The 21,213-nt window shown below is 43.3% G+C and overlaps 1 protein-coding gene across 1 annotated transcript; it reads right to left on the bottom strand.

Annotated features, from left to right (window-relative positions):
* Positions 1–471: 471 nt before the first annotated feature.
* GINM1 (glycosylated integral membrane protein 1) lies at positions 472–18,711 on the bottom strand. Its single transcript, XM_082757396.1, has 8 exons — positions 18,442–18,711; positions 10,387–10,446; positions 10,104–10,200; positions 7,357–7,508; positions 5,209–5,365; positions 4,328–4,458; positions 2,767–2,930; positions 472–1,386 (listed from the first exon to the last, which is right to left on the bottom strand). The coding sequence occupies exons 1-8, from the start codon at positions 18,541–18,543 to the stop codon at positions 1,278–1,280; spliced, it is 972 nt and encodes a 323-aa protein (XP_082613522.1). The 5' UTR covers positions 18,544–18,711; the 3' UTR covers positions 472–1,277.
* Between the last annotated feature and the right edge of the window lie 2,502 nt (positions 18,712–21,213).

Raw genomic sequence — 21,213 nt, 5'->3', positions numbered from 1 at the left:
TAGGTCTGTTTGTGCCAAGTGGCAGGAACACTTCCACATACATGGAAGAGGGCTTTGTTAAAGGCTTGCTTCAGCAATTCTTGTCTGTGCAGTCACCATCCCTGGGCTGGTCTTAACAGAGTTCTTACATTTCACCTGTCATGTTTTCTGTCACCAAATTTCCTTCTTAGTCGAGGTGCCTCTAGCTCCAGCACCACTTAGGTTTTACACAGTCGTGTTACCATTGTGGTGGCTCTTGCAGCAGAACCCAGGGAACGCGCTGCGTGTGACTCTGGACTGTCAGCCACCGCTGGACAGCTGGCAAGGGTCAGGGGCCTACTCCCTGAGGGCACTGAGCCTGAGCGTCTTCTGTAAATTAGAACGATTAAAAACTAAAAAAAAAAACAAACACCACCACCACCAAATAGTGCCATGGATCTAATACATTCTGCAAACTGCTGCTCTATGGAGCAAAAGAGGCATGCACATAACCACGGTCTAATAAACAATTTAAATGTTTATTTGAAAAATGTTAACAGTACAAATCAGTATGGGAAGACTGAGCCTACTTAGTAAGCCAGTACTTTTGTACATTTTTAGGGGGGTGTTGGGATGTTGCGCAGTACTGCTGTCACAAATACAAAAAGCACGTTGTGAACAAGCCACGTTACAAGTGCCAACAATTTTTATGAGCGAAAGGGGCCATAAAAGTATAAAGTGCTTGAAATACAAATCTGCCTTTTTTAAGCTTTGTTTTGCACGTACGTCAAAGTACTCAAGCAACACAGATGTTGGTAGTGATACTTCCCTTGCAAGGCACGCTCAACCCTATGAGATACAAACCCAGGCTGGGCAGCTTTGTTTCAGCTTGCAGGCACGTGTCATGCTTGTGGAACTCCTCTGTCCTTTTCTGAAGAACGCTATCTGGAGACTTCAGGGTGCCCTGAATTTCACCAGCTCCCTACTTACAGGACAGCTGAACTGGTTTATCTGTGGGTGTGAAGGCAGCCAGCATCCTGACTCGAGCCGCGAGAAGTGACTTCACAGAAGTTAAAACCAAAGGTAACCCTCAGGGTAGAAAGATGTTTTATTCTGAAGCTCTGAAAAAGGCTGGATGTTTATGGAGAGGCACAGGGGAGTCAGCTCTGGGCCTCAGCCTGTGTCCCTTTGCCAAATAATCAACTGACGTAAGTTTTCTTTGTAGGAAACAAGGGGTTAAGATCAAGTGCCAAATTTCAAGTAAACTAAAAATTCATTAATTAAAACAAAACAAAACGAACTCCAAAGTCAGCACAGTATTAAGTACATGCTTTCTCATCTAAATTGCTTTTCCTGTCTGGAACATCTGAAGGCAAGCTGATGGTTATCACAGGTACAAAGCTGTCTTGATCCAGCAGAAGGATGCCTCTGAAAGGTAAGATTACCTGGCATTAGACAATAGTAGACAAAATAATGCTGCGTTCTAAAAATTACAGCTTGCTCCTGTTTCAGAGGGGTCCCGTGACCCAGTCTGTGCATCTGAACTAGCAGCAGCGTAGGCTGTCAGATCAGTTTCAAAGTAGCCTGAAACTGCCCAGCTTTTCAGCTTCTAGGACTGCTCTGACAAGCCACGCACAAGCTGCACGTGCTCCAACTGAACAAGAAAGTCCTGCACGCGGCTTCCTCTCGTCTGTGCTTCCTCTGCCATGGACGGACCGTCAGGCACTGGGCTGAACAGACTACGTTGGTTAGAACTTTTTTTCTAGTTCTGCTTAGTTCAAAGCTTCACACGTGGCAGTATTAAGCTACTTGCTGCTGCGCTATGAACTCTCTTCGCTTTCTGTACCTCTAACAAGTCAGTCAGAGAAGTACTCCAGTCTGACGGAACGCTTTGTGAGGTGTCATGGGGATCTGCTTTCTCAATTTGCCAACGCTCCGTTTTCCTAGCTTTGTTGGAAGCACCAAGACCATTCTTATCCCGTGGTAGATACATAAATTAACCACGCTCAGAGCTTTTCAGAAGCACAGCTGGTCAGTATGATTTGAGAATATCAGCTGTGCTTGCTCAGAGTGAGGATGCACGCTTTGCTGTCAGTCATTTCTCCTGAAAGAACATATGGTTCCAAGGATTAGGGCTTGCTGAATTGACTTGGGTTGCTTAAAAACGTTCGTGCTTGCCCATTCCAGCACTAAACCTATACTGATTCTCAGCTACAGTTACCACTTTATCTTTCCATGCCTTGTTTGGGAAACTTGCTTCTCTGAAAAATATGTGTGTTGCTGGAAACATCCCAGCTGAGTGAATAAAGCCACTCACAGACAACCAACCTGATCCATAACCTTTTGCCACGAATGATACCGCCACTTCCTATGGTTTATAAGCTGCCTATACAGACAGATCCTACTTGGAGAAATTTGCAAAGCCAAATTTGAGACCTTTCATAGCTACAGTAATGACTCTTATACTAGTCAATATGAAAGATTTAGGACTGGAATGGTTTAGCTCTAGCTTCTACCTTCCTCTCTTGGAGCTATGTTAATGGTGTCTCAAAACGCAGTCCTTAGAAAATCTGATAAAAATTTGGCATTATGACAACCAAGCTTAAGACATTTCCAATGAAAGGTTTGCCTGTGTTCCTCTGAAGTATGTATGCATCAACAGGCCGCCTGGAATGGAAAGTTACTGGCAGCCTTCTTAGTCAGTTGTTGCCCCAGTATTCCTAAACAACAAGTCTGTTTCTAAATTAAAAGATTTTTTAGTAGTGCTTTGTCTTCATCAGAGAAAAAAAAAATGCAGAAGTTACTTACTTGTTTTCACAGGAAGGGAAAATCACCTTTAAGACTTTCAGAATGAGAGCTGCTCCCACGACTCCAACCACAATGACTTCCATCAAATTAAAGAAGATGGGTAAAGATCGAAACCAGAATCTGCAGAGCCATTTTCTCAAGTCTTCCACCCACTGGCACATCACCTACAACCAAGCAGGTAGATAGAAAAAGACAGGTTGCAAAACAAAGCAGGTGCAGTTTTTGTGGCCACTCCTGAATCACATTGCACGGTGATAACTTTACGGATAGATAGATAAATAAATATGCTGAAGTATATGTAAAAGCAGGATGGAGTTGATTGGTGACTCAAACCTGTTTCTTTTACAAAGTTTGGTACCTTCCAACTGAATTACTCTATTTGGAGGTTTAATTTTTGAGGAAGTGATTCATCCTGGAGGAGTCCCTTGAAAGGAAAGGGAAAATAAAGGGACACTTGAACAAAGAAGGTGAAGGATAGGCTATTTTGGCCTAGGCTTAGGGTAGCTATGATTACCTAACTATAGGTAAGAGCAGGGAAAGAAGCCCACGCGAGGGGTAGCAGGTAACTTTCAGCATACTATTTTTGCCATCCTCTTTAATCAGCATACTGTAATGTTGTAATGTGTTTCTTTCAGCCACAAAGGAGGGTGTGGAGCCTAACTCTACCTCATCTGGAACTGAAACTTCTCAAGCTGCTACTGTGTTTCTTAGGGGTGAGACCCATGGCTCATCTCCCAGAGTGGCCAGCATTCGCCTCTAAGCAATGCCAGAAAAAAATACGTATTTTTAAAAAAAGTCATTTGGAGCTCAACAAGAGTCAAAATCATTATAAATAGGCTCATATAATATCACAAGATATAAGATATCACAATCTACTTTCATGACATATCTGTGAGGTTGCAACATTTCAGGATTTAGACACTTCTTTGACTTCAGCTGCAGTAAAAACCCACAATTTCTCACTGCTACAGGGTAATTTAGAAATGGTGTTGCTTTGTTTTTCTTCTTGGTTTTTACAGTTTCCTAGAATCTGTCTGTAACAGCCTATTGTTCTTAGTGTTTGGCTGCGGGGATTTCTTAGACTTCTGTGGAAATCAGTTAGTGTTAGATACCTTACACAACTGAGAATCCTGTCCTTCAACAACTACAAAGCAGCAAAACAGTCATCTAAGAAGTCACCTACTAGGCTAAGCAGGAACGGCAATTCTTTCCTCGATAAATCTGTTATTATATGCCAGGTTGCTTTTTTTCAAATGAAAAATAGAGGTCCAAAGACGAAGGTCTAGGAATGTTACACACCTTCTTAGTATCTTTAAACGGATGTTTTGGTTGGCCTTTACGCAAAGGAAAATCCTCCTATCTGAATCCTTACAATGCTGTTATGTGGTTTGTTCTGTAAATATCCAAGAAGGAGGAAAACCTGGTATTTGTACATGCTGCTGAAGACAATACTAAAAATAGTGAAGGAAGACTGTTCCCTAAAACTGTAATATTGATGAACCGTCTGCTTTGTCCATGCTATGCTGCTAGAATTAAAACACTACCACCAAATGCACCCTACCTTGTACGAAGATGGAGGTTCTATCCTAAGAGGGGTCTCTGGTAGCTTGCCAGGTAACGTCTCCTCATCCACTGTAGTTTCTGCTTGCCGGATGAGGTACTGACTGGTGGTTTGCAGTGGGTCCTGAATATCTAAAGAAGAAAAGACGGATTTACTGGGAGGATTATTTTTTAATTTGACTCTCTAATCAAGAAAGCGAAGACATGCTGCCTTTCTATCTTTACGGTACAACTATCCTAAGTTTACAGGAAGATCACAGAAGGAACTTTTTTTTTTTAATTAAAAAACTGTTTTTTTTTTTTTAACTTTAGCAGTGAACTTGGTAAGAAGCAGCAGTGTTACAATGCAGCCTTTAGATGTGCCCTTAGCTGCAAAATTTCAGCTGTCACCAGGTTTAAAAAGTAATTAACTAGACAAAAAATATTAATCTCCTGTGAAATCCTTGAGTTTCTGACTAAACTAAGCCAAAATAAGATTAAGGTATCCAGTAGCTTCTCTTGCTTTAAAGTAATTCAATTTTAATAACCACTTTCTGGTTTGGAAGTGACCCAGACAGGTATTTCCTTTGCAGTTTTCTCTTTCAGTCTCAGGAAAAGGGGGGAGCTTTACAGAAATTTCCATAACAGCAAAGAGATAAATTTATTCATGTGAATGTCTGGGTTGCAGGTTTACAAGCACCAAGTAATTCAGAAGAGAACAGATTTAAAAACAAAATGAAATAACCAGGATGTAGAAGAGTGGAATTTAGGTGTAAAAAATACTTCCCTGTTAATCCAGAACTATTTTACTATGCAAAACACAAGAATAATGTTGTTCCTTTGCCCTGTACAGCAGTGTGTTAACTATGGTTAAAAATATTATTTAACAGCTAAGAGAGATACCTTTTCCTGAGAGGTTGGGGAGTGTAAACAGCATGTCGTTGTCCCTTGGGATGGAATACAGCATGCTCTCTTTCAAAGGGACAGTGTAGTTTGAATGTCTAAGTACTCTCAGGTCCTTCACTAAAATATCTATTTCTGTTACTTCTTCCTGCTGAACCTGCAAGAGAGGCAAACATACTGTGTTTAAATTGACTGAATTTACAGTTAGGATGAAGTAGGCTGGCAAAGAAAACCAATATGTGACAGAAAACTCCAAGCCATTATGACTGAGACATACAGATGTTGTAACATGAGTCAGTATTCTTTGTTTTTACTTAACATGCTTCCACAGCCTATGCCACATTAAAACGTAGGCTAAACAGACTGGGTCTCCCTCGACCTGCAAAAACGTGTGGCACTCAATCCATGGGCTCTCAACCAAGTCTTACATAGCTCTTCTTGTCAGGGAGGCATCTGAAAGCACAGAAAGCTGATATATGTAGTAAAAGGACACACACGAACATTTAGTGTGCTGCTGAGACAAGACTGACACTTCTGCTTTTGCAGTCGTGTTGCTTTTTTTCATACAAGTGAAAAAATCCCACTGAGATCACTCATTGCTGCTTTTATTTTTTTACCTTAAACTTACATTCCTTTTCCTTGAACTTGTATCACTCAGGGCAGGCAACAATGCAGTGTAGAGAAACTGTTTATTAATATATTCAGTTCTTCTATTACACATTGATGTAAAATAGAATAGTTTTCCTCCTCCTCCAGCACTGCACTGGACCTACCTCACTGAACAATCACTGCAGGCCTCATTTACACAGAAGACACTCAGCATAGCTACTACTAGCATCGACAGCTGCAGTGTAAGGCCAAGAACTGACAGAAATCCAATGTCTGTGACTACAACAAGAACTGCAGCAGAGATATTTCTACAAGAAAGGAATATGGGTTACAATTCAGTTTCACTTGTGTTTTCAGAGCCATAGGCCAACTGTCTCCTTGTGCTCCTAATGTGCAGGACAATGCGATGAAGATGATGATTGTTACTGTCAGCTCATAACTAAGGGGAACGATGGAAAGCTTCTGACTTAAAGGAAGAAAACAGCATGAGCTTTCTGGTCATTCTCACCGGGTGCCTGTGCAAACCTGATATGCATTTTGATATCCAGTTTGAGATCTGAAATACAGCTCCACTACTGTGTTACAGCTAAAATAAAACAAAGCACATTATCCAACTAACAGTGGGATAAGAACCTCATTAAAAAAATGAAACAAAACCTTCAAATCTCTCAGTGGGATCATCATTTTCATGAACAGAGTAAAATTTTGGCATGATGTAGAGCTGTGAAAAGTACTACATGCTGGGCATGCCATTAATTAAAGATCACTGTTATTATCCTCCTCCTCCTATAAAAAAAACGCAGTGGAATATAAGACAGCAGCTTTTCCTTCTATCCAGAACCTTCCTAGTTAGAAAAATAACTACAGCGTACAGGCGATTTTGAGAACTTGGCTCTGTACATTTCAAGCTCAGCTGCAATTGTAGCCCCTCATGTTCACCAGTATTTGTGCAAATCAGATAGATATGTGTGGTTTTTTTCTGTTCATCTCAAAACCCGTGTTCAACATCAAGTTTTTTATTCAAATCAATCAATTAGCTTACATACACAATAACCTAAGGCTAAGTCCTCAGATGGTCCTTCTCAACAAGCCCACCTGCTTCATTTGTTGTTGCTGCAAGCCACGTGATTGAAATGCTTTGTTAGCTTGGGATAAATAATGGGGAAAAACTCAGAATGAACATATGCCTCTTTTATTAATATTGTACATTACTTTGAAATTATTTGAATTATTGCTTGTGAGTTTGACTTTCCTTGCATAAATGCACATTTTGAAAAAGTATGCGACAGTTAATGATATTCTGACAACCTTAATGGAAAATCATCCAACTCTTAGCTACTAAAATAAGAACAGAAGCATTAAAACTTGAGTTCTCCTCAAGAAACACCTCTGCTACTACACAGGTTGGTATCATTTTCCTCAGTACTGTGCTAGCTACACATAAACCTTTTAACTCTTGGTTACTATTTGCCTCTCCTAAATTCAAAACAAAGTGTTATTTTTTTGTATTATTTTTATTTTTGCATTATCTTTATTTACCTGTCTGCCATCAATTTCTGTCACTTCTTCCTGGATGACAATCAGCTGCAAATCAGAACTGGATGCCAAAGGCCACTCGTGAACCATGATGCGGACGCTGACGGTTCCCAGGCGCTGCTGATCTGCTGGGTTGCCCAAGCTTCCATTCTCCACTGTTAGGACACAACGTCACAGTTTTCAAAGAGAAACCATCCCAGCCAGAAAGCAGAACTCTCCATGGGGCGAACAGATGCAACTCTAACATAGAGCACATGTGCCTTTGCACAGGTAGCATCTCCGTGGGAAAGTCATTACAACCACAGAGGACCACTAGAGCTGGGTTTTAGTGAAGAAATAGCTAGCGAGGAAGCATGTTCCCTTTCATTTCAGTTCTTTAGAGCTGGGGCTGGGAATTCACCATTTTATTTTGCAAGCGCTTCAAATGTTTTAAATGAATCAAATGCAGTTGGATTTGATGATCTTTGTACGTCCCTTCTAACTGAACTATTCTATACTAAACCAGAGATGTCCTAGCGATTGTATCAAAGCCCGGACTAGGCTGGTGTCCTTAACATTTCCAGTAACTGCTACTATGAGCAGTTGTTCTCTGGGGAACAGATGCCAAGGTTTTTAGCAGATCACCAAATCAAACTCAGAGCAGTCTCATGATACACACAGCAGACAACAGCAGCACTGTACGATCCCCGAAGTGAGGGAGCTCACAAACAATGTGGCCTTTGAGGTTTGCATCGAAGCACCCTAAGCTGCACCCTTTGGCTCCACTATTACTGCTTTCTTATTTCAGTTGTCCAAAGGAGTTCATAAGAGCAATGCCACAGTCCAGACAGCCTCCTGCAAAAACATCTCGATTCATATAACATTCTTCCTCTCAACACTGAAACAAATACACTCTCCAAAATCACCCTTCTTGAGATATTTGTGTGACATGCATCGCCCTTTCTTTCAAGTGGCTGCCAGAGACAGGTTGCTCCTGGGTTCCAGCTCTTCAGCTCTTTCCCACACACACTGCTTGTGCTAGACAAGTGTTGGCTCCCTCATGAGTATTTTTCTGCACCTCCCTCACTCCTCACCATTTTCACATGGGACTGTGACACCTCAAACTCTCTTCCTACTGAAAAGCCTTCAGCTATTCAACAACCTAACGCTCCACTCGTACACAGAACTACTGTCCATGTTTCTCCATGAGCTTAGTATCCTTCTCCCAGGTACCATGCCTCACCTTCAGGGGAACTGAGACCCAGGAAAGAAAGAGGGGCTGCTCCCAACAGGTGTAAGCTGGAGTACTGACCTGTTTGCTGAGTGTTTTCTGAACTGTAGCAGCAAGCAGGCATGAAAGGAGCAAGGCCACAAATATCCCAAGCAGCTGAGGCTTCCTGTGTTCAACCTTTCCTGTCTGTGTAAGGCTGCTCAGTCCCCACTACATGCAATAGGAGCTGAAGATGCTCACCCACCTAAACATGACTCTGTGGGAACTTGAGGTGGAAAAACACCAGGAGAATGCTGTTCAGGAGATCTGGTCTCTGCTGTTCAAGGGCATGAATCTTTGGCTCAGTTTTGTTATTACATACAGATAATCAGGAGCATTTTTTCCACTCTGTTAACAGGTAACGAGTATCTCAAAATTCCTTCAACCTTTTACAAACATTACCTGAATCTGTCATTGATAATTTAGTTAGCAAATACTGTAACTGTCACTTTACAGGTAACAGACAGGAGGAGCACTTGTTGTCTGGTAGGTAAATGACACGTTGCCGTGTTTTTCTGTCCTAGATAGGATAGACATCTATCTATAGGATAGAAATTCTATCCTATGCTAGACAGGATAGAGAACACAGAAGCAATAGGAATATATCTATCCCAAAAAACAGATGAGCAAATTACGGCTCTCCCACTTCAGAAAAGAAATAGTGTCACATTAATAATTGATGACATTTGGGAAGAAAGGGTTCAAGAGACAAGGTCATGGCTAAGAGAAGCAATTTAGAAAAAGCATTAGTACCCTCTAAGTAAACTTCTGAATGTAAAAGGAGGATGACCTTAGAAACCAAGCTGGAGACTGCTGCACCTGATCCATCAAAAGATCATTCTGGATACAACAGAAGCTTAAATCAACTAGTTTAATTGCTCTTGCTTAATTAATTATATAGTATGCTCTGTGTATCTCAAAAATCACAATGCTTTCTGATCTTTCACAAAAAGGTATAGCACTGAATCAGTGTTAAAAATAGCAGTTTCAAGATCATCTGAAGCCCTTAACCCCACTAAAGGACACTAGCAAACCTGTAGTAATTTGTGCTATAATATCCTATCCAGGAGAAACTTCTTTGTCCAGTGAAGTCAGGCATGAGATAATTAAAAGGTCTTCCCAACATTAATTCATATTTGTGCTATTGAATCCCTTTTTGGATGTATGCCAGCCAGCCTCGGGACACAGCCATTAGCAGGGTGGAGTTGCATCCTTCTGTTTACATTGTCTAGCTTGTAGTGCAAAACACTCTTCTGAAAAGAGAGGCAGTCTCAATTTCAGACGAAACCATTTACATTTAAGCAAATGAATGTGACTTGAGAACAAGATAGTAAGATTTTTTTCCACCCACATCAGGAGCAAAATTCTCGTAATTTGGGAAATGACTTGCTTCTACAATGCTGAAGTTAGCAGGGTATGAGAACACACAGACTTTGGAAGCTTTGGTTACTAGATAACAGGGAATCAAAATACAGCAGGAAAAAACAATGAGAATACTCACATATTACTGTTTGACACGTTATGTGGGCAACCCCGCTTTTCATAGGGAAATCATTTAGATATACCTGTCCATTAGCATAGGTGATATTAAAAACAACCTGAAAGACAGACAGACAGAATGAGTGTGCGGTCCTGCCCCTATGCCACAATTCTGTTCCCAGAGGAATGTAATTAATACTGACTGAAGTCAGACAAAACAAAATATTTGCATTCGCATGTGGACTTCGTTTCGCTGCGTATTAATTCATTGCATACATAGTCAATAAATGAAAAAACTGACGAACCTGTCCTTTGTGAAATTCTCCATTGCTTTTCAACATCATAACATCGACTCTGATGGTTTCCTGGAAAACAATGATGAAAAGAGATGTAAGTTTCTATGAGAAAACACAGAAGCAGCTACAGGCCACAAGCAACTTTCACAAGTTATCCTGACAGAATGGCAATGTACCAGTCCCAGAGCACATTGCCAGGCTTTCTGCCTTGCAAAGAAGACTATGCTTACTTGTTCCACGTAAGGTGTTTTTTTTTTCCCTCTTTTAAAATCGAAGGTATTGATGAGATAAAATGACTGCTTCCCCTTTAATACACTTTTAAAATAGAGATACTAATAACCAACCAAAATTCTCAGAAGAACTTGTTATGCATGGATACAGTGGAAGTCTCCCATATTAACTGAAACAGAATTGATTAAGCAAGATAAAATCAGATTCTTGGTCCCTGTAAAGAGCATTAAGCACTCCACTTACTCTTCAAGATGAAGTATAATGTAATACATGTTAGCCTATACTAAAGAACACTCATTTTTGTCAGCATCAACAATACTCCTGTTTTTTTTTCTTTGGTTACCATTCCCAAATAATGCCACACAGGACTCCTCCAAACCCACAGGTAATAGGGATTTATTTCCTTCTTTCCAACCTCAATTACTGTAATTTCTTGTTTCCCTCATTCGGTCCTCTCACTTCATCCTTGTCATTTCAGGGGCTCTATTGCAGATGGGACCTCAAATCTCCCAAATCTGAGCTCTGACAAAGTCTATATCTGGAAACAAACCTCTCTTGAACACAGACAAAGGTAATGATTACCACACTGCTCTCTTGAGCCATCTACACAGAAATAATGTTAAAGTCCCCATTTGCCTTTTGGGAATCTTAATTGATTCTATCTGTGTTTAATTTTCCTCTGGAAAACTCCCCTCTGTGTCTTCAGCACCTTTTTTTAGCACTGAGTTTAATTAAGTTTCACACTAAACAACTAAAATTGAGCTGTGTCTCAAAAGCAAGTAGAACTCATGAAAATTTAAAATGCAAGAATGAATGACTTTCCATTTGGGATTTTTAGGCAGGAAATACTCAGAGTACACAGCACAGAACAGAGAGCTTCTCAAGTACAGCTCCAGTATTAACATTTCCTTAAAATAATGGGCGTTAATCGGTGCACTGAGGTAGCCAGAACTATCACAAACTGAAAAACAACATCTAAACCCAAAGCAGCAGAAATCTGGCTTCATATGACAAGCATGGTTTTAAATCCGATACAGATTTAAATTAAAAAAAAAAAAAGAAAAAAAAAAAAGTGCAGATTTAAAAAAATAAAGTAATTTCCTTTGGTTCGAAATGACTTGCCACTGATGTTTCAGATACATTTGTCAAGTCAGCAGGAAAATTCTCTGGCCACTGAGACCAAAAAGAAAATCTCTTTTTCTATGCCCCTCCTAGGAAATGGGTGTTTATACTGACTTTTCTCCAAAACTCAAATCTGAGTTATTCATATTAAACTTATCCATTTACTTAGAAAAATGGAGGTCTATTAACGAATATGTAAAGCGGGTCAATGATATAACAGTAGGATGTGATCTGTTCTGTCATCCTGCAACTTCCTCAAACCACTTTTTCCTCATGTTTTAAGAATGCTGTATATTTAACACAAAAATCCCCTACATGTTTAGCACTTTATTGAGCATCTGGAGCTGTACTTTTAGACTTCCTACTATTTTCTGCCTGATAGGAATCCAAAGGGCCCAGAGGAGGGACCTTCCCAGCAGTCTTAATAGTCCTTCAGTTTTTGAGCTTTAAATCTGAGCTGCTTTACGCAGAAAGCAGTTTGCAATCTTCTTTCACCACTAGCGATGTGACTCACGGAGATTACTAGAAAAAGAAAATGACTGGTAGATAGCTACTACTGAAAAGGAGGAAAATCCCCCTGCTCTTTGTTTTAGTCAAATGCTGTATTTGATAATGAAGGGCAGAGGGCAAAATAGATACGCTCAGCAACTGGGCACCATATGCCCAAGGTGAAACATACGTGTGGGGATTCATCTTCTTCAAGTCACTTGCCAGTTCTGCTGATTTAGTATCCAAAAGCACGGTCATAAATGATGGTATGTACTTAAAGCTTTCACTCAAAGAGTTTATTACATGTTTAAGAAATCAAAATATTTAGGTGGCACATGTCCATGCTGTCAAATTTACAAAAAGTAGAACGTAGGATGCAGACAAGTAAGACAGCTGAGCTGACCTAGAGGCCTCTGCCACAGAAAGGCCGCAGGCCTCTTATATATCATCCTTCCCTCTCCTTTACACCAAGCCAGCAAGCCGTTTCAGCTCATTAAATGGGCAGAATTTCAACATTTTTGCCTATTTCTTCTGACAAGAAGATTTCTTCTGACAAGAAGAAATGGACAAGAAGAGGCACGGGACTGCTGACCCTGCAGGCCCGAGCTGCCAGACAGGCTCCGTGTTGGAGCTGCCTCTGCCCCTCAGCGGCACGGGTTCGTTAAGCCGCCCCAAAACTCTGGGCTCAGATCAATCCTCTGCCACAGCTTACACCATGTTACACCATGACCCTTCACAAGCGATGGAGAACTCATAGTCTTGCCTTCCTGTCAGCCCCGTGGCCCGTCAGTTCCCACCTGGAGCCAACAATTTCTTCTCCTGACGACTGCCCGTACTCTGTATACACGTAGTGGCCTATCTGATTTTTTCCAGGCTAGAAGCACTTGCTCCTGAGCTGTCCTCGTGTTCTTGTCTTGCCCAAGCAGTCTCACAAGACTTGGTATGAAACATTTCAAGCAGGTCTCAAAGTTTCGGCGTTAACAAATAACTAGTTTTCAACTGTTCCTGCTCCAAATGTTCGCAAACTGATACCCAAAACGCAGCGGGGCCTACTGTGACCAAACTGCTGTGGTCCACCTCCCCGACCCTACACACCCCATAACAGAGCCTACATGAGGACAAGAGCCACAAGACAGGCCAAACACAGTGAAATGTGGGGCAGGGGGCTCGCCCACAGCAGGCTCTGCGTGGTGCACCCCCACCTGTTAGGAAGTGCTCCCATCTGGGACCATCTCACCGTTTTTCCAGTTCCAGGTGTGAAGACTCACGGACTTAACAAACATCCTTTAATTTCAACACAGAAAACGTTTGATTGTCTTAGCATAATGCAATTCACTACTTCAGAAAACAACAAAAAAAGGCACTTTACATCTTTACGGATATGCCTTACAGCTACACACCTCACTACTAAGAAAAGTAAGTAACTCCACATCATTTATTTCCTGTATCAAAAACAACGAAGCCAATCCTGTCATAACAAAGCCGCTGAGTGCACGACATGGGCCCTGTGCCGTAATCCACAATATTGCTCTTCTGAGTTCTGGAGAAGCCTGAACTATGAGTATAAGCCTTGTTTGTATCACTTACAACACATTTTTGAATATTAACAATATCACGAATGTTCATGTAAGTCTCAGACAGTCCTGTAATTTAAAACATTCATTGGGATATTTGAGAAAGTTGCTCTTTGAGAGTCAGAATCGAAGGACAGCCCCACAAAGCAATTCAGGTCCCCAGGAATCAGGCTGTGCTTTCAACTTACCACTGACACCCACCCCATCGCTCACAGCACCTTAGCCCTCGCTGTGCGGGCGCATACCTTCACACCAAACTCTCCAATTTACACTAGAAATTTACCCATCGTTCTTAATGCCATTACAGGATGTAGAAGGGCCTCCTGAGTTTTCCTAAGGCTTCTCATTGCTGTTTTAGTGCTCTGGCAGTGACATTTACAGTGGCAACGGCCACAGGACCTGCAAAGCAGACAGCACTTCCACCACAAATGCATGTCATTCTCTTCTTGGAAAGCTACGCTATGGCTGTAATAATGTAGCAATGTTGTGATTTTTGTGAACCTGAATCAATAGCGATAAGCAGGCAGCAATCATTTTCCAGTCCTTTCTCTTTAGCCATGTGCTGTGACAGAACCCAGGAGGGGTAAGCGGGGCAGCACAATACAGCAGTAGCAGAAGAACAAGATGACAAAGAATATATAAAGCATCTGACATAATTTAAAAGGGAATATCCATTAGCTCTTAAAGACTCCCCACACCAATGCCACACAAAGCTACAGAGAACGCTTCACCAAACCCCAGCCTTTCATGAAAAATGCCACACAAGACAAAGCCGTTTGGTCTAATCACTCAGGAACTTTAAACAGATCTGACTACAGATTCATGAAAAAACCTCTGGCAGGCAGTAGGTACGCGCTGCGGTGCTGTGTAGAGCTTCCCCCAGCACAGGGTAACTGCTAAGTCCTGTATCACTCCCACAGAGCCCATCTCCTGACCGAGCCAGGAGCAGCCAGCCCACTTCAGGCACAGCTGCTCTCTCTTGAGGCTCCCAGACGAGGCTCTGTCTGCGCTGGCAGGCGGCGAAGCGGAGTGGGCAGCGCTGGCAGCAGATGGCCCAGCGCCTGGCCCAGCTGCACGGCGGGCGGCACACAGAGCATCCCACAGAGCATCCCCTCGCAGGCACAGCTGGGACATCCTGCCTGCAGCATGGAGACGTGAAGGGAAGGAAGGCTGCCAAACGGGCAAGGAACGGACAAAACTAAAATCTCTTCATAAATATGACAAGAGACTGTGGGAAAGAGTGCTCAAACTAACCAACAGCTAACATCCAAACTCATACCCTTTGAGTCCATATGGAGAACTGGCTCCAAGGAGAGCAACTCTCTTTTTATAATCTAGGCTCTGTTCTAATTCTTTCACCAGGCTCCGAACAGCTGTGTTGGAGGATAAGCCTTAGCAGGCCATGGGGCACAGCTGAGTTAGGAAATAGGCATGGTGCAGTCCTTGACAAGTTTGCAGGACGATAATTAGCCCCTCACATTTTACCAGATTTTAGTACAAAATCTTCTCAAACAAATATTGATGTTATTAAACTGCATGACAATATTTAGGGTATGACAATGAAATCCTGTATTTAAGTAACTGAAGCTAAACTATCCGTGTTAGTACACAAATCTAACACAATGATGCTTTTGCTTCTCTTTACTTTTCTGAACAAGCAGAAAAATAAGCTTCCTCGCTTTGCCATGACTCATAGTACAACACTGCTTATCCCTTCCTTTGCCCCTCATATGTTGCTAGAACTAATTGCCTTTGCTTTCTCCCTATTAAATCAACTAATGCTATGAATATTTTAACAGGAGTTTTAAAGGTGAATGCTTAGTCTCACATCATCAGGACACAGTTGCACCATACTGCTTTAATTTAATCAAATATACATGGAAAGATGATGTGGTGGTGCCTTTTAACTATAAAGCTCAGAACATGTGCCAGGCTGTTAGTAGGGAACCTGGGATAACGCTATGAAAGAAATACTTCAGCGTGTCACAATTTAAAAGTTTCTCTGATTGAAATACATTACACCCACCGAATCCATACTCACAGGGCTGATGGAGTGAAGATGACTTTTTTCTGTTGCGAAACAATCTATCCTCATAGAGGTTTCTTGCAGTCAACAACAGCCTGAAAAAATGTTTTTCAAGCAACTGCACTAAAAAATTCCAGTAGGTAAGTAAGCCTTTTCAAAAGTAAACAGTTAAATCTAAATTATCTAGAGACAAATGGAGCAAACAAACATCACAGCATTCAGCCCGCTGTGCTTTTAGCCAGCTTTTATCAGCACATTAAAAATAGTCTACAACACAAAATCTAATTCTTGACCTAGCATCAGAAAAGTACAGTCCTTTAACACAAAGATCGGTTATCTTGTTGCACGATTCCATGCCTTTTTATATAAACTTATGCCTAATATCAATCACTCTGTAATCCAGATTTGCTCATGCAAATTTCAGGAGGAGAAAGCAAAGCTAAAACACATATGCTAACGTTTTTTAAAAAAAGCCTAGATTTCAAAACAGCTTATTTAAGAAACGACAAGTATTGCACAACAAGGGGGGCGTTCACATTCCGGAGCTCAACAAAAGTGTTTCAGACTTACAAAACGCGGTTGCACACACGTTATTCCAAAATGCCAATGTCTTTCCTCAATCCTTCCATTACAGGTTTTGTAACATCGTGGACATCAACTTGGAGGTAAACTTTCACACAATGCACAAGAACTACAAAATGTGAAGCTGTCAGAAGTATTCTGCCAGCGTACTCCCAGGATTATGGAGTGCACAGTCCTGGTAGCCAAAGAAAAGCTTAAAAGACCACCTGCAGTCCCAAACCTTCCTGAGGAAAGATCCTTCTGCCCCCATGCCATGAGTTGTTAAGCTCGTTGCTTCTGAAGCCAGCCCATGAGTGCTGAATTCCCGCTCTGCCTGTTCCCTTCTTCTCCTACCAGGCTACTTAATATAAATCAGCTCCTGCTCAGACAAGAGCAACTCTTCTACTCAAAACTCTTTCAAGACATGTTCTTCCTTTTACATCGTACAGGATCCTGTACGTACGGAAAGAAGCAGTGCAGAAGGAAATGTGACTTCTTATTTATATATATATTTTAAAATTTCAAACTGAAAAAAAGTAGTAGAGGTGCATGTTCCCTTTCTGACTCTTGAAAGAGCTTTTCTCCACATACTTACACCACCACACCACTATAAAGCTAAAAAGGTGCAGATATGTCTAAACTGGCAAAAACTTTGCTGGCAGACCACCTGAGTAATACAGCACGAAAGGACAAACCTGTCCCCACAAGCAAATAGCACGGCTGTACTCACCAGGTGTTATACCCCAGTTACTCCGACAGGCTTTACTCTGAAACATACCTACCCTACCTCTGACCCCAAGCTGGCTTCCACGTAACCAACTCAGGCACCCCTGCGCCACGCTCACTCACACCTTCAGACCCTAAGACAGCATGAGCAGATGTGCCTCTATGTCTCGTATAATTGCCCGCTGTGGGAAATAGCTTTAACGCTACGGAGCTGAAGTTTTGGTGTGAAAGAATGACAGTTTCTGGATGGAAGACGGTAAGCAATGGTGCAGGTTTATATTATATCCCTCTGCTACTTCTGCTTGCCCAATCCCACATCGCTCTCCTTTCCTCAGAGGGGGATTCACGAAGTACCTGAGCTTCCTCTGCCCTCTCGTACTTCTGTGCGCCTGACTTCAAGCACAGGTGCATGCCTATAGATCTCTGAAGACCTAGATCCCCATTTTGAGGAGCTAAGCCCATCTCCCTTCAGAGGCTCACCAGGAGAGGCAGGGACCAGGAAGCGAGCCCAGGATCCTGCTTTGCAGCACAGGATGTGCCAGCGCAGGGCCTGCGCCAGGCTGCCTTGGAATGGCGTTATGCCAGCGCAGGAGCTCTGGAGGAAAAGAAGCCGTAATAAATTCGTGCCCGTGACAGCGATTTTGCAATGGCTACGCAAGTGACTACGAACCCCATCTTCCCTCTGTGGGATCTCACAGCTGGCAGGTCACGATTCTAGGGTCTGAGGAAGATATTTAGTCACGACTTAACCACAGGCACCAAAGCAGCCGGTTCTCTTCTGTAAGCCCCGAGGCCACAGCTCCCCCCGTCACGGCGCATCGCTGCATCCCCCCTCAGCACATCCCTGCACAGCACCACAGCAGTCCTTCTGCTCCTCGAAAAGCCACCACATTTAACTCGAAACGGACCTTACCGGGACACAGCCCGGCTTCTGAACGAGGAAAAAAGCAGCTGGCACGGCGCCCCGCGATGTGCCGAGAGACCCCCACCCGCCTGCGGGTCCCACTCACGGGCACAGACAGCGGGAGGAGCAGCGAGTCGTCACGGCTCGGCCGGGCACCCCGCGCACCGCACCCAAATACCCCCCCACCCCCCATTATAGCTCTTTTTGGGGCATTTTACATCGCATTTACCCCCCCCCCGCAGGGCGCCCTGCGGGCACGGGCAGCGAGCCTTGCCCTCGCCCTTCGCCTACGGGCGGCGGGGCGCTGCCTGCGGGCAGGGGTGGCGGCGCACAGCCCCCCTCCACCCAGCCGAGCCCCCCCTCAGCCCGGCCGGTCCCCGGAGGGCTCCGCGGAGCCTCCCGGCCCGGCTCGGCCCGTCCCGGCCCGGTACCTGGCCCAGCTGCGGAGCGGCGGCCGGGCCCAGCAGCGCGGCGGCCAGCGGCGGCAGCAGCAGCAGCAGCAGCAGCCCGGGCCGGCCCCGCGCCGCCTCCATCTTGCGACCCGGGAACGAAAACAAAGTGAAACACCGCCGGCGGGGCGGGGACGGGGGACGGGCGGCCAGACGGGGCGGTGTGGGGCGAGGGGAGGAGGTAGGAAACGGGTGTGGGGCGAGGGGAGGAGGTAGGAGCTGGGTATGGGGCGAGGGAGGCGGCTGCAGCCGGGTATGGGGTGAGGGAGGCGGCTGCAGCCGTCCCTCTGCTCAGGGCTCCCCTCAGAAGGGCCCCCGCGGCTCGGCAGTGCTTATCGGTGGTGTTATTTGGGATCCAGGAGGGCTTCAGAGCAGGCGAGGGGGAAACTTGACGAGCGCTCAAAGCCACGGGCAAAGAGGAAGGCGCTGCGTCTCCGGGTAACCTCACGACAGCGAGGGTGGCAACGAGCAGGTACCCCAGGGAGGTTTTAGTCCCCCCGGGACACGGCAATAACGTGTGGGTGAAGGAGTCTGTGGCCCCGCTTCATCTTGCACTGTGAGTCACACAGCCGGCAGTGGACACAAAGCATGAAAACCAGAGGTTTGTTATTTCATGTGCGCTGTGCCGTCGTGACACGCTGGTGCAAACATCCGGCATGAGGTACAAGGCGTTGGAAAGGGAAATTTTCATATTGCGAAATGTGTGCTACATGAAAACCTCAAATATGTCATCACTGAATACATTTATTGACAGTAGTTAGTACGATTTTAGAGGTTAGAAAAAATAAAATTGGTCAGCTGATTTCCCTGTAATCACACCAGTCAGTAATGCATGAGGAATAAAAGCACAGATGTCTTGATTTCCAGTGTCACTCTAACATCACACAGTTTCTCTTAAATCTGTCCTAAACCTGCCTTTGTTTGTTTGTTTGTTTGTTGTTGTTGTTGTAAATCTATTATGTGCAGTAAATTAAAAGAAACAGATGAAGGATCTGTTCACTGTGCAATCTAATGAGGCAAAAATCTACACATCAGCTCCCCAACATGACATTTTGCCCAGTCTCGTAAGGGGCACATAAGAGTCTCTGGGGACAGGATGGTAGCTACAAGAATGAGACTCTTGTTAGTACTTGCAGTCGTTTGCCTGTGCTGGTGGGAGGAAGTTTAAGTTATGTACATTCCTAACTACGTGTTGCACTCCATGCGTAATTCCGACTGGAGGTTATGTCCCCACAAGGCTGGTGAATCCTAAATGCACAAAAGCAAGCTACAATGCTCCAGTGTTTTGTGTGTTAAGATGATGATTAACATGTTTACTGAATGTACCAAAGGCATAAAAGTTAATGGTGTCAGAGCATATAAAAGTACAAGGAAACAAGGCTCGCTGACCTGTCGAATTTACAGATTCAGCAAAGTTCAAGCTGGGTTATCAGCTCACCTCAAGGAATTCAGCATCTCACTGAAATGGAATTCAGGAATACCTGTTCCTTCCAGAACGTCTTTGAATGTCTCCATCTTCAACTTAATTAAACTCCATCTTCATATTCTCCATCTTCAATAGTTAAACTTCAGTTAGCGCAGGCTTGCATAAAACTGATGTGCTGTTTAAGTCCCTCTTAAAGTTTCAGAGTAAATAAATGTGTGCTATAATGCTTTCTTCTGTCAATAACTGTCACACAGGATGGCTTAAAAACAGTCTTAAATCAATTCAGGAGTGATGTACAGACTGGGAATAAACTCACAGAAACATTGCAACACTGCAAAATGCTAGATAGCACTAACAGCTTTGAAAACTAGCACACCAAGGATGCAAATACAACTTCCTAAAGTGCAGACTTGGTCCCAGGACCAGCCCACTTAGTTTCCAGGACCATCATGCAGCAGGATAATGATGAACAGAAACCCATTTAAATTCCCTGTCTGGCTTTTTATTAAGGTGCACTTTGTAACATGGTTATCTGATGCTATTTTTTCTGGTACTTAAGGAGAAGATCTTGCTCTTACCTACATGCATCTCTTTGTACTCCTAACTGCACATTTCTGCTCCCTCACCTTCACTGCTTCCCTTTTACTGTACTCAGATCACTGTCAACTCAGGTCACTAATCTGGCAGATTCAGCAATAGGAAATAAATTGTTTAGCAAGAGATCTGTGACTCAGATCGACTCATTGTGCAGTGAGTACCAGGGCTTCACCCAGAAAGAGATGAAAATTGTGCAGCCTGAAGTCATAGAATCACAGAATAATTAAGGTTGGAAAAGACCTCCAAGATCATCTGGTCCAACCACCCCCCTACCACCAATGTCACCCACTAAACCATGCCACTAAGCACCACGTCCAACCTCTCCTTGAACACCCCCAGGGACGGTGAATCCACCACCTCCCTGGGCAACCTGGCCCAATGCCTGACTACTTCCAAGGAGAAATGTATCAATATTATGAAAATATGAAGCCATTGGTTCATACACTGCCTTATGAAAATATTGCATAGTGCTTATAGCAGTATTATGACATAAGTATGAAATGTACTTCTATTATTGCATTAAATTTCTATTTTCAACATAGCATAACATGGTTTGATATTACTATGAAAAATAAGGAAGGTCAAGGTCAAGTTGAAATTCTTAGCATGGGATCCCGTGCTTTGAAGGCAATGAGATTATTTCAGCTGTATCATGTAACACCAAGCACATGCTATGGCATCAGTTAAAAGGGAGTAAATTCTGTTTGTTTGCTCTTTCAGCATCACCCATG

Source organism: Aythya marila (assembly GCF_965140915.1).
Source record: "Aythya marila genome assembly, chromosome: 3".
NCBI classification, from domain to species: Eukaryota; Metazoa; Chordata; class Aves; order Anseriformes; family Anatidae; genus Aythya; species Aythya marila.
This window is presented reverse-complemented; position numbering and strand designations above follow the sequence as displayed.